Here is a 17,503-nt window from a genome sequence, read left to right as displayed (position 1 = left end):
TTGTAGGGATCCTTATGCTACTGTCCTCTCCATGCAGACGGGGCTGGGTGCCCTGACTTCCCCAATGGCCATGCCCTGGGGATTTGTCTTCAGGGTGGAGACAGCCAAAGTCCTTCTGTCTGGCAGCTTCTCCAGGGCAAGGGGGTGGGGAGGGAGGGAGGGAGGCCACTTGTCTTTGGGGCTAGTGTGAGATACAGGTGCTGGTGACCCAGACTGGCACCAAGGCTCAGCCACTTCCCACTGGAGGCCATTCCATTGACTTGCTCTTTTTCCTTCTTTCTTTACCTGCCTCCTTTCTTCTCTTTCCCCTTTCTTCACCCGTTGTCGTCCCCTTTTGGCCGTCCCTCTACTGGCAGTCTGCCCTGGCATAGCGGGGTCTCTCTGGTTCGCTGGCTGTCCTGGCAACAGAGCTCAAGGAAGGTGACTTACCCACTGTTCCCATCTCTCCTTTCTCCCTAGGTCACTCCTGCGGTTGGCCCAGCCCAGCATGCAGCCTTGAGCCTGGCTTAGGCCATCACCTCCTCCAGCTCTCTACACCTGCTATCTTACAGCGGCTTGGGGGTAGGCTCTAGGCTCCACGGTACCTGAGCACATCTCTTCATCAAGAAAGCCGCAGGTCCAGAGGGCCCTGCGAATCCCGCTGTTGGCTCTCTGGGAAAACAGCATGGCTATTGCCCTACAGCCCAGTGACCTGGTCTTTGAGTTTGCAAGCAACGGGATGGATGATATCCACCAGGTATGGTCCCAGAGGACGAAGCAGGGTTGGCCAGTGTGGGTGATCAGATAGGCACAAGCAGGCAGGCAGATAGGCAGGGAACAGATATCCACCAAGCATCTATATGCTCAGGGTACTGAGCCTGACTGCAGCCAGACTGTATACCAGCTGGTCACTCGTATGGCTGGTCAGTAGCCATTGGGTGGTCATTTAGGGAGCTGGTTGCCCACATGCAATCACCAAGCCAGACAAGCAGCTGCTAAGTCAATCAGCTGAGCTGTCAGTCAGCAACGTGGGCTGAACGCATAAGGTGTACACTGACCACCGTATGCGTTTTCAGCCACTCCCTTCACCTGAAGTGTCACAGGGAGAAAGCTCCTGGGTCAACCACATAGCAAGAATGAGTACTATCAGCTGGAACTTGCAGGTGAAGTCCAATCCTTGGCATCTTCAAACTCATGTCTCTAGCCCTGTTGCTGGGCCCTTCCATAACTGTCTTTCTGGTCTCAACCTGAGGACCCAGGACAAACTGGAAATGGGGTCTTTTGGTGGGAAGAAGTTGGAAAATAGGACAGGATTCTTGTGCTTCTCAGGTCCCCACTGCTCCATACCTTCCCTGCACTGGTCCATTTTCCCTGCACTTGATCTACCCATTGGATGGTGTCCTGGCCCACCCATCGTTACCCTCCACTCTCCTCCTTCCACAAAATGGAGAAAGAAGAGGCAGGCAGGTATGGTAGAAGGAATGGAGGATTAGGAGACGGGAGTCCTGGGTTCTGATCCCAGTCTGACCACAGGGTCACCTGGGGCAAGTCCTGTCCCCTACCCTAGCTGACTGCCATCTCCCCATCTTCGCCAAGAGGAGATCCAGCTGGATTATCTCAAAGGGTATCCCAACCTAACTTGATGCTTTCTATCCTAAATCTTGGTGAGGATGAAAAAAACTGCCCAATTTCTAGCGGCCTGCCAAAGGCTGCCCCCTAGTGTCCTTCAAGCACCTTGAACTTTCTGTCCAATGCATTCTTACCTAAAGTTGCTCAATTGTATTTTATCTTTATTTTTTTAGAGACAGGGTCTCGCTCTGTCACCCAGACTAGAGTGCAGTGGCATGATTACAACTCACTGCAACCTCCAATTCCTGGGCTCAAGCAATCCTCCTGTTTCAGCCTCCTGAGTAGCTAGGACTACAGGCACGCACCACTGTGGCCAGCTAGTTTACTTTATTTTTTGTATTTTTATGTTTATATTTTTTTGTTGTTGCCTAGGCTGGTCTCAAACTCCTGGCCTCAAGTGATCCTCCCACCTTGGCCCTGCCCTCAAAGTGCTAGGATTACAGGCATAGCGCCCATTACTGGACACCTTTGGTGTGCCCATCCTCATGGAAGGCATCGGGCGAGGAGAGGGGAAGAAAAATCTAACCATACCTGGGTTCTCAATGCTACTTCTCATTTTTTCCTTGTTTCCAGTCCACTCAGCAACTTTTTCTGTTCTTTGTAGAGGCTATTCTTCACAGAACATGCTCTTACCTCCCAGCCTACTCCTCCACTGTCAGCAGACAGCCTCTCCTCCAATCCACAGACAAGTTCAAAGCCAAGGACGCCCTCAATTCCCTCCCTTCTTTTTATCTATAACATATCTTATTCTTGTCTCCTTCCCACTGGCCTTCGAGAAAGAATCGTCCTTCTTTCCAAGGGTAACTCCCGTTTCTGTACTTAATCTGTTCTCTCCTGCCTCCTTCAAGATCCCAAACTATAAGTCAGACCTCCTCTCTGCCTTGTATCTTTGAGACCTCCCAGATCTTTCTCCTCAACCTTGAACATCTTCAGGTCTCCCAACCTTAAAAGAAACCCTTCCCTCCCTGCTGCCCCCGCTTTCAAAAAACCACTTTCTTAGCTCCTTTCTTCCCTACAGAAGGACACTTCTCCACCCTCTGTTTTTACTTTCTTGCCCCTCTTTCACTATTTTTAGGAAACAATTTCTATTGTGAAATGTATCATGAATACAAAAGAGCGCATAAATCACATATAGATATAGACAACTATAAAATGAACACCGAGGTTAAGAAATAAAACTAAGTTAAGAATGTAGTCTATACCAGACCCTGTTCCGAGTGCTTTGTGTGTATTGATCTGTTTAAACAATCCTATGTGGTCAGTCAAATAATCACCCCAATTTCATAAATGAGGAAACCAATACACAGAAAGGGTAGGTAACTGGCCCAAGGTCATACTGCTTGGAAGTAGCAGAGCTTGGTTTCAAACCTAAATAATCTGGGTTTAGATCAGCACAATTCAATAGAATTTTCCGGAATGCTGGAAATTCCTATTTGTGCTGTTCAGAATGGGGCCACCGGTCACATGTGGCTATGGAACATGTGAAATGTGACTAGTACAACTGAAGAAATGAATTTTTAATTTTTCCAAAGTTTTCATTTACTTTTTACATTTTTATTTATTTATTTATTTTTGGAGACAGGATCTCACTCTGTTGCCTGGGCTAGAATGCAGTGTGGTGTCATCCTAGCTCACAGCAACCTCAAACTCCTGGGCTCCAGCAATCCTCCTGCCTCAGCCTCCCAAGTAGCTGGGACTACAGGTGCATGTCACCACACCTGGCTAATTTTTCTTTTTTTCGTTCTCTTTTTCTTTTTTTGTAGAGACGGGGTCTCAGGATCTCCTGGCGTCAAGCAGCCTTCCCACCTTGGCCTCCCAAAGTGCTAGGATGGCCCTCGTTCACATTTAAATTTAAATAGCCCCCTGTGGCTAGTGGCTATCATTTTGGATGGTAGCACAGTTCTAGACTCTGGGGCCTTAAATGTTAAACCCAACTACTTGCGTCAGTCTGTCCTCTCTGACGTGTTGTAACTTGGCCTGGGACCTCAGCACTGCCCTGAAACTGCTCTAGCCAGGGTGACTTACCAGTGGCCAAAGCCAAGGCCTTTTATCAATTTTTATTTCTTCTGGCTCCTTCAGGAACATTAGATGGGACAATTCTCATTCCTTTTTAATGAAAAAAGAATTAACATTCCCATGAAAAAAAAATTGGAAAATACAGAAAAGTAGAATAAAAAGAAAAAAAAAATCACCCAAAGTCCCACAACCAAAATATAACTATTATTAACATTCTGATGTATTTTGGTATATTTATTTCTATATGGAGGTTTTTTTTTTTTGATAGGCACTCAAATGTGATAAATACAGAGTTTTAGAAAAAAACAGTTGCAATCACACTCCTTTTTAATTTAGCTTTGCTTAATTTCAGAACACTTATGTTGTCTTGGGGTTGAATTCTCATTCCTATTATCCACTCCAAGGGACTGAGTGACCACCAGTTACCTTTTGAACTCTTGGATGCTTATTTTTGACTCTGATAGGCATCTCCATTTTAGATATCCCAAGGGTACCTCAAGCTCACCACATCCAAACATGGTTCCCCTTATCTTTCTCCAAAACCTGTTCTCCCTCCTCCCGGGCTCTCCCCTAACACTAGCAGTATCCCTGCGTGCCCACTGAATAAGCTAGAAACTGAAACCCCCTCCCTCATCCAGGCAGTGACTGGACCCTGACCTTTCTACTTGTATAATGCCCCTGTTTTGTCTTCATTCCCACTGTCATTGCCACAGGCTGAGCCCTAAGATGTCTGAGCCCCTAACCCTGGCCATAAACTAGGTCCCCAACCCTGACTCTGGGCGGTGTCTCTCACCTGAGTACAGATTGAGCCCCTCGCGCTTGCCATCAACTAATCCTTTCCCACTGGCCTCAGCCCCCTCTCCATAGTCTGAGCTCTAACCGTGGCCATGGAGTAACCCATAACTACAACCAATTAAAACTACTTGCCCTTGGTTGAGTGCAGAGGGTCTAGAGATAACCTGTCTCTATTAATCAAGAACCCACTCAAGGAATCACCTAGTGAGGTTGGACCCAGAGCAATGCCGTCCTATACAAAGGACGGCCTCTGAGGGCCCCAAGAGTTAGGAATTGCACAAAGGGCCAGATTCTGGTAGGGCGGGCTTCCTAGAAGAGGCGGGTGGGCCTTGAACCAGACTCTATCTTCTCCACAGTTGGAAGACCCCTCGGTGTTCCCAGCTGTGATCGTGGAGCAGGTACCCTACCCCGAATTACTGCATCTGTGCTCAGGACTGGACCTGGACGACATTCACAATGGCATCATAACAGACGGGACCTTGTGCATGACACAGGATCAGATCCTGGAGGGAAGTTTTTTGCTGGCAGGTCTGTTCCCTTCCTGAGCAGGGACAGCATGGTGGAGAGAGGGCTTCTGTCTTCACGGAACAGCAGCCCACAGTGGCTTCTGGTAACCCCATGCAGAAGGGCCAAGGCCCTTGCTTCATAGAGAAGGAACCATCTTAGTGGATTCCTGATCTTTCCAGATGAGGTGGGACAACGAGGAGTGGAGACCAATTAGGGCAGGAGGGGTGCTGGGCCCTTCCCAGCTGTCCCTAGTACCTCTGGCCAGGGTCCTGGGGCTCCTCTGCTTATCACCATCCTCAAGCTGGCCCTGATTACAGCTGTCCCCCTGCCTGTACCCTGAGGTAACTTGTCTTCTTTTCTTCTCTCCTGTGGCACCCCCACCCTGTGGAACCTGGAACCAGATGACAATGAGGCCACCTCGCACACCATGTCAACCACTGAAGTCTTGTTCAATGTGGAGTCTCCCAGCAACATCCTGGATGAGAAGCAGATCTGTAAGTTCAAGCCTCAGTGCCTTAACTCAAGGCAACAAAAAAATTCCATTTTAAAATGTCACATCTGCATAATGGATTCCCAGGCACATGGACATGCAGGCATATGTCCCATACCCACCTATAGACGTGACTTTTGTCTTTCTGTGACTGCTTATTTCACTTAGCATCATGTCCTCAAAGTCTGTTCGTATTGTAGCACGGGTCAGAATTTCTTTCCTTTCTAAGGCTGAATAATATTGAGCAGGGTGACTTTTTCAGGCCCATCTGCTCTTTTGTTTGGCTCCCAGGAAAACTAAGAAATGCGGGGTGTCACTTATTTAGAAACGTACTAGGCTTGGAACATCTTCATCCCTCCCCTGTTCTCGGGGGCCAGCCTGATCCCTGCTGGCCCTACCTGGCCCCTGGCCTCCCAGAAGGTCCCCAAGGCGGGCTCCTCCCAGTGCCCTCTCAGCAGATACCGTAACGCCACAGGAGGGTTCCCCCGACTCCCCTCTCCTGAGGGGGTACTGTGATATAGGGGGGAAAGAAAGCCCTAAAGCTGAACGTTAAGAGATTTCTAGTCCAGACTCTTGCTAACATGCATCCAGGATTCAACAAATATTTACTGAGTGCCTCCCTATACCAGGCGCTGACTCACTGAGACCTTGGGCACATGACTTGCTATCTCTGAGTCTGTCTCAGTCTCCTCACCAGGAAAGCAGAGCAGTTGGGCCAAATGATTTCTAAGGCCCCCTATAAAATGAGTGAAGGACTAAATCAAGGTGGCTCTTTACTCTGAATGCCGCCTGGAACTTCCCCGCACCCAGCAGTGGGCTATAAATGTGGCAGCTGTGATTGGGGCCAGCTCGTACCCACAGCTCTGCAGATGTTTCCTCCCCTCGTGGTACGAGACACGTGAGGCGTTCTCAGGTGCATCCTGTGTCTGGGGCCATGGGGAAGAGCCCCGCCCTCCTGAGGAACCCACCATTCTCTCCAGCTCTGGGAGACCCCGCTCTGGCCCTGCACCGGGCCCCGCCCACCTCAGGCCTTTCTTCTTGCAGTCGGTACCTCCGAAATGCTTCCAGACTCAGACCCTGCTCCAGCCATCACTCTGCCCAACTACCTGTTTCCTGCCTCTGAGCCCGGTGCCCTGAACAGGGCGGGTGACACTAGTGACCAGGAGGGGAATTCTCTGGAGGAGAAGGTCCCCAGAGAGGAAAGTGCCAAGAAGACTGGGAAATCAAAGAAGAGAAGTAAGGGAGGGGAGAGTGAGTGTGTGTGTGTCCAGGGGGTGGGCGGTGTGGGTGGGGGGGTCAGGAAGATCTTGAGGGCTGAGTGGGCCAAGGCTCAGGGACACAGCAGGAGGCCAGCTCTCTAGCGTGGCCAGGATGGACTAAAAGGCCTCCCTTCCATAAAACCTGGCCTTATGTGTTGGCCTGCCCGCGCCTGACATTTCCCCTGCTGCTTCTGTCTACCCAGCGTATGCGTCAACCCCGTCAGAAATGCCAATGATCCCGGTGGAGGGAATCCTAGGCTGGGAGCTTAGACACCAGGCTTGGCCCCCTGGCCAGTCCCTGGATCTCTGGGGCCTCTGCCCATAAAACACACGTCATGCCAGGTGCTTATCTCCCTTCTGTGGAGCTTATGAAGCCGAGGCCATATATGAGAGAGGACTTTGGGCTTTCCCAAGCCTGGGTGTTATTGATTTACTCAGGTGATGGCTGGTTGATACTGCCTTGTTAGCATGGCAACCAAAACCTCAGCGCCACACGTACCTGCACAACAGTGGTGCCTTTAGGCTGGACTTTTCATATCAAAAGCAAGGCGAGGCAGATTCTGTTCTCATAAAGGTGACGCATTTGCAGCCACTCCATTTCCCCACATCATAGCCGTGTTGCGGCACTACCTTGGGGGCCTGAAAATGAGGGTGCAGATACCTGAGGGCTGTGGAGAGTGACCTGGTCCCTCCTTGTCAGCCTTGTCGCACCCAACGTGGCCAGCTCCTGGGCCCTCCCTCTTGGGAGCTGGTCCTCATCCTCCTCCCCCACCTTCCTCTCACAGTCCGGAAGACCAAGGGCAACCGAAGTACCTCACCTGTCACCGACCCCAGCATCCCCATACGGAAGAAATCAAAGGATGGCAAAGGTAGGGCTGGGAGGCAGGTGAGGTCGGAAGGGAGCCCCTTCCCTGCCGCCAGGGTGCCCCTCACCAGCCGTCCCTCTGCAGGCAGCACCATCTATCTGTGGGAGTTCCTTCTGGCGCTTCTGCAGGACAGAAACACCTGTCCCAAGTACATCAAGTGGACCCAGCGAGAGAAGGGCATCTTCAAGCTGGTGGACTCCAAAGCCGTGTCCAAGCTGTGGGGGAAGCAGAAAAACAAGCCTGACATGAACTACGAGACGATGGGGCGGGCACTAAGGTAGGAGCTGCTGGGACAGAGAATCCCTGCCCTGGGGGAGCCAGCGAGCCCTTCCTTGTGTCCCAGGAGTCTCTCCCACTTTAATGGAGACCTGATTCATCCTTTAAGAAAACAGGTCTCATAACCGTCCCATTGGCTTGTCCCTGTGCCCCTTCCCCAGGCTCCCTCTGGGAGGAAAAAAATCCCCTCTCATGATTCTCTGACCTGGCCTTTTTACTTGTCGTAGTGCAAGAGCAGCTTAGTTGTCCCCTTCCCCAAGAAGGGCTTTCTTCACATGCTGCGAGCTGGAGCCCCAGGAAGGTGGGCCTGAGTTGCCCTAGAGGTGGTTTCTCAGGCCTGAGGACTGCTGGGCCCCCCCATCCATCCTCTCATTCATAGTTCCTCCCTCCACCAACTCCCTGTCCCCTGCCCCAAAGCAGGCTGGGGGGTGGCATTTGAAAACCCTTTTTGTAGATCCTTTGAGTCCTCAGGGGGAAATCTCTCAGGAATTTCGTAAAAGCTTTCCAGGCCCAAGCATGGGCTGGATCCCTTCCCCTGCTCCCTGGGGGCCCCCTGCCGGCTCCCCACGGGCTCCCCAGCCAGCTTCAGTCCTCAGGCCGTGTGCTGGGGAGGAGATGGAGGACCAGCCTGCTTAGTCTCTGACTAACTTCCCGCCCTTTGTCCGCCAGATATTACTATCAAAGAGGCATCCTGGCCAAAGTGGAAGGGCAGAGGCTGGTGTACCAGTTTAAGGAGATGCCCAAGGACTTGGTGGTGATTGAAGATGAGGACGAGAGAAGTGAAGCCACAGCGGCCCTGCCTCAGGCCTCCACAGCCTCCGCCAGCACCACCCGGCGAGCCAGCTCCAGGGTCTCGTCTAGAGCTGCCCCCCAGGGCAAGAGCGGCTCTTCCTGGGAGAAGCCAAAGGTTCCGCACGTCGGTCTCCAGCCATCTGCGAGTCTGGAATTGGGACTTTCTCTAGACGAGGAGACCCCCACTACCTCCACCATGCTTGTCTCCCCAGCAGAGAGCAAGGCCAAACTCACCAAAGCTGTGAGGTAAGGGCACCAAAGTAGTTACGAGTCTTCGCACAGTACCTCGTGCTCGGGGTCAGTTTTCAATTTCTTGCCAAGCCCTGCTGCGTGTCCAGGCTCATGGGGTCGTCACAGAACCCCTGGGAAGCCAGTAGGGCACTTGTTGGTCAAGAGAGGAAAAGTGACTTGCCCGAGGTCATACATCAAAGTAATGGCAAAACCAGCACTTGACTTAGGTGGCTTCTCCCACCAGCTAGGGCTGTTCCTGTTACACCAGAGGGCTCCCCAAGGAGCCACCAGGGCCTCCATGTCTGGGCCTATCCCCCCAAGCCTCCTTCACTCCAGAAAAGAGGCAACAGAATGTTACAGGGACGCCTGCTCTGCCTTCCTCAGGACTTCCAGGTCCACCCCGCCAGCTCTCACTACTTCTCATCCCTGCTAAGGGACCTCCAATTTTCCCTGAAAAGGTTGGACTTTGGGTTATGTGTAGGTAGCTGTCACTACGCTGTCGTGGGTCACCGAGATGCCCTGCTGAGGAGGGGTGGCAGTAGAGTGGAATGGTGCAGAACGTGAGCTCTGAGGTCACCAGGCCTAGATGCGAGTCCCTGCTCTAGTGCTTACTAGCCATGTGGTCTTGGGGCAGGTTACATAACCTCTCTGTGCCTCAGTTTCCTCAAGCTGCAAAACCAGATTATCCTTATACAACTTGTGGGCTGTTTTGAGGATTGAGTGAAATGCCACATGTCAATCACTCAGAATGATCTCTGACTATACTAAGTACTCAATAAATGTTAGTTATGACAACAACGAAGAAACGGACAAAGCACCTTCAGCTCTGTTCCTCTCATGCCCTCCCTCCTAGCCAGTTGGGGGACACCTCCTGCCCTAACCAACTCTGTTCTCTGTTTCTTCTCAGTACGACTTCGGTGCCCAGCAACATCCACCTAGGAGTGGCCCCTGGGGGGTCAGGCTCAGCCTTGACCCTGCAGACAATCCCGCTGACCAGGGTGCTGACCAACGGGGCCCCCGCCAGCACTACTGCTTCCACCCAGCTTGTTCTGCAGAGTGTTCCACCTGCCTCGACCTTCAAGGACACCTTCGCTTTGCAGGCCTCCTTCCCCCTGAGCGCCAGCTTCCCAGACAACCAGGTGGCAGCCCCAGGGGCTCCGCTGATCCTCAGTGGCCTCCCCCAACTTCTGGCTGGGGCCAACCATCCAACCAACCCAGTGCCACCCTCGGTCACAGGGGCTGGACCAGCAGGGCCCAGCTCTCCGGCCCCTGGGACTGTCATTGCTGCCTTCATCAGGACTTCTGGCGCCACCGCAGCCCCTGGGCCACTGAGGTCTTCCTCATATGTGCAGGGCATGGTGACGGGGGCCCCCATGGAGGGTCTGCTGGTTCCTGAAGAGACCCTGAGGGAGCTCCTGAGAGATCAGGCTCATCTTCAGCCACTTCCAACCCAGGTGGTTTCAAGGGGTTCCCACAATCCGAGCCTTCTGGGGAACCAAACTTTCTCTCCTCCCAGCGGCCCCACTGTTGGGCTGACCCCCGTGGCTGAACTTGAGCTCTCCTCAGGCTCAGGGTCCGTGTTAATGGCTGAGCCTAGTGTGACCACATCTGGGAGCCTGCTGGCCAGATCCCCAACCCCGGCCCCCTTCTCCCCATTCAATCCCACTTCCCTCATTAAGATGGAGCCCCATGACATGTAGACGAAGGGGTCAGAAGTGTCATCCACCTGGTGAAAATGAGCTGCATTTTCATACAAAGTGACTTAAGTAGCATGCCTGCCCCTGTGTTTCAGTGGGATGTCAATACACCTGACTCCCAGGCCCCCAGCCCTGCCTGATGTCACAGTGGCCAAACTGTGTCCAGTTTGTGCATCCCTGGCATCAGACTGTGGCCTTCAAGAGCACTAGGGGATATGCTCTTGGCAGGATAATGGGCTGGCTTGGTGATGGAGGGCAAACCCCCAGAGCCAGGGAGAACTCTGTAGCCAAGGCTGGTGCAGGGGCTCCACGAGAAGGTCTTTCCACCTGGCTGGGTCTCGCCGCCTACATTCCCCCTACTTGCTAGCCCATATGTGAATATCTCTGTATTTGTGTGTACTTGTGAGTTTGTATCTTAGTTTCTTTGGGGAGGACAGGAATGTAGCCGTGAGGTCTGGTTTTCAACAGTGTGTGTGTGTATCTCTCTGTGGGTCAGCCACAGGGATGGGGATTTTTTAAAGGGAAAGTATCCCCCTATTTCCTTTGTACATGCCAACATTCAGTTGCTCTGAGACTAGGGGGTGCAGGTTTGATCCCCCAAATTGGAGAGATGTCACAGAGCTGGAACAGGTACAGGTAGGGGAGCTTCAGTGGGCATGGGTGTTGGAGAAGACGTCCTCCTAAGGGACGAGAAGGCCAAGTAGGACAAAACCACAAGGAAAGGGAAGAGAACTCAGCCTGGGGAGCAGCCCGCGCAGATTACTCACCACAGTCACCATGCTGCTGGGCTGGAAGCTTGGCCACCCCAGGGTGCTCTGCTGAAGGATTAGTCAGGGGCAAAATCCCCCCACCCTGCCAGAGTCAGACCCAGCCAGAGTCCCCAGTCAGGGCTGAATTCATTGGATGTTTGTGCCCAGGGATTGTGCTATTTTGTGTAACAGCAGCCCTGTGCCAGAAACAGCTTTTGCTGGCACCCCAAACCACATGCCAATCCTGGGTTCCCTCTTGATTACTTTCGTGCCTGACATTTTTCAGCTGTCCCGCACAACCTAGACCGGGCCACCTCTATTCCTGCTCGTGGGGCGGGGCGACTGCTGCGTCATCCCTGCCGCTCAGCCTGCCTTCTGCTCAGCGGGGCCTGCCGCTCCCACGATGGCTACAGCAGACCTCGGGGTGGCCCGTTGCCCCTCATCTCCAACTTTCACACTTAGCCCTGATTCCTTCTGCACCAAGAAGACAGGAGCCAGCAGACAGGCGTTCCTGGGGCATTTCCCCTGTGGCTACATGGCTCCTCGCGGTCCTCAACCCATTCTCTTAATTAAAGTCAACCCCTAGGCAGCAGCACAGGGCCTGGATCCTCCCCCGATCCCCCCTCTTTGAATTAGCTTGCCTCTCTCCTGCCAAGTTTGGGGGAAAGGCTAAAAAATGTCAGCCTCAGAAACAACTGTGTCATCTGGTGGCTTTGGTTAATGTGAATCGGTGCCTCAGGACCTGTGCTATGTCCTCGGTACAAAACAATCCACGTGACCTAACTACCTCCCCTGGCTGCTCCCCTCTCTCTTCTCTGTTCTCCCTGTCCAGCCCCCTGGAGGGTTGTGCAGGTGCGTTTACTACATATTTCCAGTAGTTGGCATTAAAGTGCCTTTTTCTAATAAAGTCAGTTTATTATGACAATTTCCTGATGGTTGAAAGTAAGTATTTTGAGAAAGGGTCACTGTTTTGTTTTTTTAAAAAAGAAATTGCATGAAGGCACCGCATGGGTCAGGGGTGGTGGCCCCTGGCCCTGCCTAAAATCTGGTTTCTGCCACTCCCGCCCCAACTTCACGGAAAGTCATCATCGATCGCAAGGTCATGTGTGCCCTGAGGGTGAAAGCAGATGTCTTCACGGTTCTGGCCCCTGTGAGCCGCACCAGCTGGGCTCTCCTGCTTCCCCATTGCCCTGTCTCTGCACTACTGCCGCTACTGCCGGCTCCTCATCTGCCACGTCCAGTGTGGGTGTTCCCCAAGGGTCTCAGCCATTCTGGGCTCATTCCCAGTCCTAAATCTAGGGCCCCACCCCCTACTTTTTTCCCTAAGCTCCTGGCCCACATTTCCAGTGATCTGCCGGACATTCCCACCTAGATGCCTGTCAGGCCCTCAAAGATAGCCCCTCTATCAAAAATGGATTTTTAAATTCTTTCCACACTCACAGAAAAACCTTTCCAAAAAGCAAACAAAAGGCTGCCATGACTTACATACTTCTGTTAATGGTGCCACCATTTTCCTGACCTTCTAAGCTCAAAATGTCAGAGCCACCTAACGGCTGTTTTCACTTCTCCCAGTCCTCTCCTCTATCTCCTCAAAGTCCAGCACATGGTTTGTGATGTCTCTAAAATCTGGTCTTTCTTCCACATTCCCAGAGCCCCCAGCCTTGCCCAAATTACCCAAAAGCTCCCTCCAACACACACATCAACGGCCCCTAGTGTGACCTGTCGGAACCCCTCCCATCTGCCAGGGTACCCATTCTGTCCCTTCCTCTGCCAGAAAGCCTTCAGTGACTCCTCGTGGCCTGGTAGGGGTGATACTCAAAACACTGACCCTCCAATCCTTTCTAGGCAGCCTGGCATTAACCCTTTAGTTGCTGAATCCAGTCCAGGGGTCTTGGAGGAGGAACGGGGGAACACATGTAGGGCTCAGGGCAGTAGTTCCAGAAGTATTTTAAGTTTAGCATCAGCCCCGCCTTTGGGACAAAGCCCCAAGTCCTTGGCCTGCCGTCAAGACCCCTCACCATCAGGTCCTGACTGACTTCCCCAGACAACTCCCCCTCCTCCCTCCGCTGGCCTTGGAACATGCCTCTGTGCTTTTGTTTTACTTGGCTCTGCTCAACCAGAATGCCCTTCCTATCCAGCTGGTACCAACTAAATTGTGTCCATCCTCCAACACTCAATTCATGGAAGCTGCCTCCCCAGACCAGCCTATCCTTAAGTGAGTGAGTTCTTTATTTTAAACTCACTGCAATTGCCACTTTTTAAAGGCAACTGATCATAAACAGCCTGTGACATCTCCTGTGGTTATTATAATAAATCACAAACTGTTACTTAAACCTTCAATGGCCTGTACCTATTCAGTCTCCCCAGCTAGGGTGTTACCTCCTGAGGAACAGGGGGGCTGTATCACCCACAGAACAGGGCACAGTACGAAGCAGACAGCATCAAGGAACGGTTACTGATGGAGTAGGTGGGATATGGGGACCCAACTTGGAGTTTGGTGACCCCTGATCTCCCCTCTGCACAGGCACTCACCCCATGTGCTCCACTGCCCAGGGCCTGCCGTCTCTGGCTCAGTGACCTCATGGTACCCCAGCCCACCCCTACCTTAGCACTTGAGATTTGTTACTACTCTGAACATCCTATGCCTCTAAAGAAACTTCCCTGTCCAGTTTCTTTCCTTCTGAAAGTGTTAAACCAGCTAATCAGATAAACTAACCTGTGCTGATGTAGTTATGGGAGAGGACTAGAGGAGAGCCTCAGGAAAAAGGTTCATTTTAACCAGGGTCATGTGGCGACAACATCTCTGCCTTTGTGATGGTTTTAATGGAGTCACCAGTCAAGAGATGACCCTTATCTCCCAGCAGCTGATGTGTCAGTCCCTCCTCTGGGCTCCCACAGCACTTTGTATATACCTCTTATCATAGCACATAGCACACTGTAGTTCCTTAATTATGTGTTTATGTATGTTCCCCCCCATAGACTGTGAGCTCCTCAAGGACAGGGACTGTGTGTTAGTCACTGATGTATCCCCAGCGCCTAGCACAGTGCCTGGCACACAGTAGGTGCTCAATAAATGTTTATTGAAAGAATGAATAAGTCCTGATTCTAATTGTGAGGACTTATGCCCTCTCCTATGGCAGACAAGAGAGGGAGGACAATTCATACTTGGGAGCTATTGCAGCTTTTGCCCCCGCATGTAACACTGCAGGCAGTTGCTTTCTTTGCTTCTGTCTATAGCCATCCCTGGACAACAAGGTCCGCAGGGAGCCCAGGGCTGCTTCCAGCTGTGCCTGGGTGCCACAGGCGACTCCTGAACTCTAGCCCTCTGCTGCTGCTGCCTCCTTCCAAGGACTGCCTCACCACTATTTCCTCATCCCTGGGTGGGACTGAGTGGTGGAAATGTCAGCCCTGGTGGGTGGGGCGGGACGAGAAGTTATTCTGACAGTCACAGGCCTTTCTGATCCCATCACGTACTCTAAAAGAGGCAGTTGACTTCGGAGCCGGAGTGATAGTGCTGAAACCGCCGGACCTGGGGTAAGGGCTCATTCCCCTCCCAGAGGTCGCAGCCTCGGAGACCTCGGCCCTGGCACGCTAGACGTGGGGGCCGACGTCCAGCAGGTGGTGCTGTCGAGCCGGCGACGGGGGCGGGTGGCCTGGCGGAGCCCGGGAACGGAGGGAGGGGTGTCCAGGGCGGGGCCAACTGCTCCCGGCAGAGGCTGCCGCTGCCGGGGTCTTCCCGTCCTCTGTCATGCCGCTGCACCCCCACCTGTCCCTGGGCGGCTCCGGCCCCACCAACGCCCTCCATTGCTCCGGAGCTTCGAACTTTCCCCCGGCCCCCGCCGCCTTCACTTTCCAGGGGGAATTTAGCGGTCCGTTGAATGCGCTCTCCCCATTGGCCAGTCGCGCCCTGGCCCCGCCCCCGGAGGCCCCCTCCCCCAGCCTCCCTGACCGGCAGGTGAGCGCACGCCGCGCCCGTGCTCCCGCACCAGCCGCCGCCAGCCCCAGGGCCGCGGGCGTGAGCCCCAGGCTGTCGCTGCTGCGGGGCGCCGGACCTGGGCCACTCCTCGCCCGGCCTGCCTTTAGCTATACTCGTAGGTGCCGCCGCTTTCTACCTTGAAACAGGAGAGCGAGCGAGGCACCCGTGCCATCCGTTTGCCAGCGAGGGCCCGAGCCCGGGCTCAGGAGGGAGGAGGGCGCGGAGCCGTGGAGGCGTCGCACCCAGAGGCCGGACGCCGCGGCTGCCGGCGCCCCTCGCGGTGGAAGCCCGTGCGCTGGGGGGACACGTGGAGCCCCGCCCCGCTGCGGGTCCAGAAGGCCCGAGCATTCCGCGCCTCCCCCAGCAGCTAAGCAAGTCGCCCTCGGGTTAGACGCCCGCTCTCCTAAAACTCGCGCGCCGGTCCCAGCGCGGGCGGGACACAGTAAAATACCCAACAGGCTTCCCGGTTATTGGGTTAGAGTATGGAAGGGGCGGGAGTTTACTGCCCCCTCGCCCCACCCCCTAACCCACCTACCCCACGTCAAATGGGGATGCGGATATAGTCCCTTCTCTGGGAATACGGAGACTTCAGCAGGGCCGTTCTTTGAACCCCAAAGAGGAACATTCTGGGAAGGCAGTCATTAATGGTAGGCTCGAGACCTCGCTGAGGAGGAGGAACTAATGTTGCCTAAACAGCCGTCTTTTGTCCTCGGTATGATTCTTGTTGGTCGATGGGTAAATCGATTAGGTTCTCACCCAAGGTCGGCCTAGGCAGGTAGTGGTGGTGCTGGCTCTTTCTCCCACACCATACTGAAAGGATTAGGAGATCATTTAATAAGAGGCCACCGACTGACCAGAGTCCTCACCCCAAACCTTACTAGGGATGTAGATTTAATATCACAGTCCCTGATGTTCACAACGGGCGGAAGGGCAGTTGGACCCCAAGTAACATGTGGCAAAGGACCCCAAAGCAAGCAAACAAGAAACTGCTGTTTGGTTCCGCTTTTAACTCCTCTTTTTTTGTCTCCAAACATTTGCTCAGATTGTCCCCTCAGTTCAAATGTTCTTCCCTGCCACATCTAATTCTTGTATTTCTACTTATTTAAGTATCAGCTAGGCATCACCTCTCCCAGGAAGTCTTTCCCACCCACCCCAGTGTCCTTGCCCATCCCTTTGGGCTCCCACAGCATCCTGGTCCTAGTTGAATCCTACACTCACCACGTGGCTTTCATGACCTATTGATATGTCTGACTTCTTTACTTAGCTGCAAGTTCCAAAGAGAGGATGGATCTGAAATCAGAACCCTTATGGGCTTGTTTGGGAACTGAGAAAGGTGGCTATTGTAGGGGGCCTCAGGATCAGAAAGCGGGGAAGGGAAGGCCAATGAGGAAGATTAATGCTACGGCTCAAAGAGGATGATGTCTCTACATGTGAGCATCAAGACCCAGGACAAGCAGGCCCGAGCAAAGACAGCACAGCTCACAGTTTACTCCTGGGGATGGCTGGACTCCAGCCTGCCAGACACACAGGTCCCCTCGCCTCTACACTCTCTGATAGGGCTCTCCAGACACTTAAGCCACAGAGAGAAGCCCTAAGAACATAGCTTCAAAGGGCCTCATCCCACCCCCTTCCCCTCAGACAGAAATGGGTGGTGCATTCTGGAACCAGCAGTTACAAGAATCATAGCTTCTACCACTGTTTTTCAGAATTAGGAGGAAAAACTGTAAAATCCAGGATGGGCATCTTGCCTTCCTAGTAGCTGGGTCACAGGCAAACAGAACCATGGAAGGCCGGCACTGTGTGGGAGGTGCTGGCGTAACAGGAAGGCAGTGAGAGGGCCACGCAGCCAGAAGCCACCTAGGCAGGGTGATCCAGGGCGGGCAGGGGATTTCCTTAAGGAGGCTCATTCCCCACAGACACCAAAGAGAGGGCTCTATGGCAAACAAGGAACACTTGGGCACAACCCCTGCCTAATGCAACGTAAGCCGGATACTCAATTTTCCCCACCAGCCCATCCACCCCGGATTTGCCCATCTTGCCTTTTCTTTCCAGATAGTGACCCAGTGACCCAAATGTTCACTAGCCTCTCCACCTTGCCTTCGTGCACCATGCCCCTCTGGACCCGCAACTGCAAGGCGGTATCAAGCGTTTCCCCATTTGCTGAATTGGGATGCCCATCTTCTTAAAGCACCAAAAAGCCACAAAGGGGAGAAGAGTGAAAAGAGAGACAGGAGACAGAGG

At 53.2% G+C, this 17,503-nt stretch overlaps 1 protein-coding gene across 2 annotated transcripts in view; it reads left to right on the top strand.

Moving 5' to 3' along the window:
• The window catches only part of ELF4 (E74 like ETS transcription factor 4), a 37,655-nt gene extending 25,444 nt beyond the window's left edge, over positions 1 to 12,211 (top strand). For both annotated transcript variants that reach the window (XM_045538010.1, XM_045538011.1), the window contains exons 2-9: positions 460 to 736; positions 4,776 to 4,947; positions 5,328 to 5,420; positions 6,461 to 6,652; positions 7,461 to 7,544; positions 7,626 to 7,818; positions 8,487 to 8,855; positions 9,748 to 12,211. In XM_045538010.1, coding sequence (XP_045393966.1) covers positions 665 to 736; positions 4,776 to 4,947; positions 5,328 to 5,420; positions 6,461 to 6,652; positions 7,461 to 7,544; positions 7,626 to 7,818; positions 8,487 to 8,855; positions 9,748 to 10,540 — 1,968 coding nt within the window. In that variant the 5' untranslated portion in view covers positions 460 to 664 and the 3' untranslated portion in view covers positions 10,541 to 12,211. The remainder of the gene's footprint in view (positions 1 to 459; positions 737 to 4,775; positions 4,948 to 5,327; positions 5,421 to 6,460; positions 6,653 to 7,460; positions 7,545 to 7,625; positions 7,819 to 8,486; positions 8,856 to 9,747) is intronic.
• Positions 12,212 to 17,503: the final 5,292 nt, after the last annotated feature.

Source organism: Lemur catta, chromosome X (genome assembly GCF_020740605.2).
Source record: "Lemur catta isolate mLemCat1 chromosome X, mLemCat1.pri, whole genome shotgun sequence".
In the NCBI taxonomy this organism is placed as follows: Eukaryota; Metazoa; Chordata; class Mammalia; order Primates; family Lemuridae; genus Lemur; species Lemur catta.
Note: the sequence above shows the minus strand (reverse complement) of the source record. Positions and strands in the feature narration are given on the sequence as shown.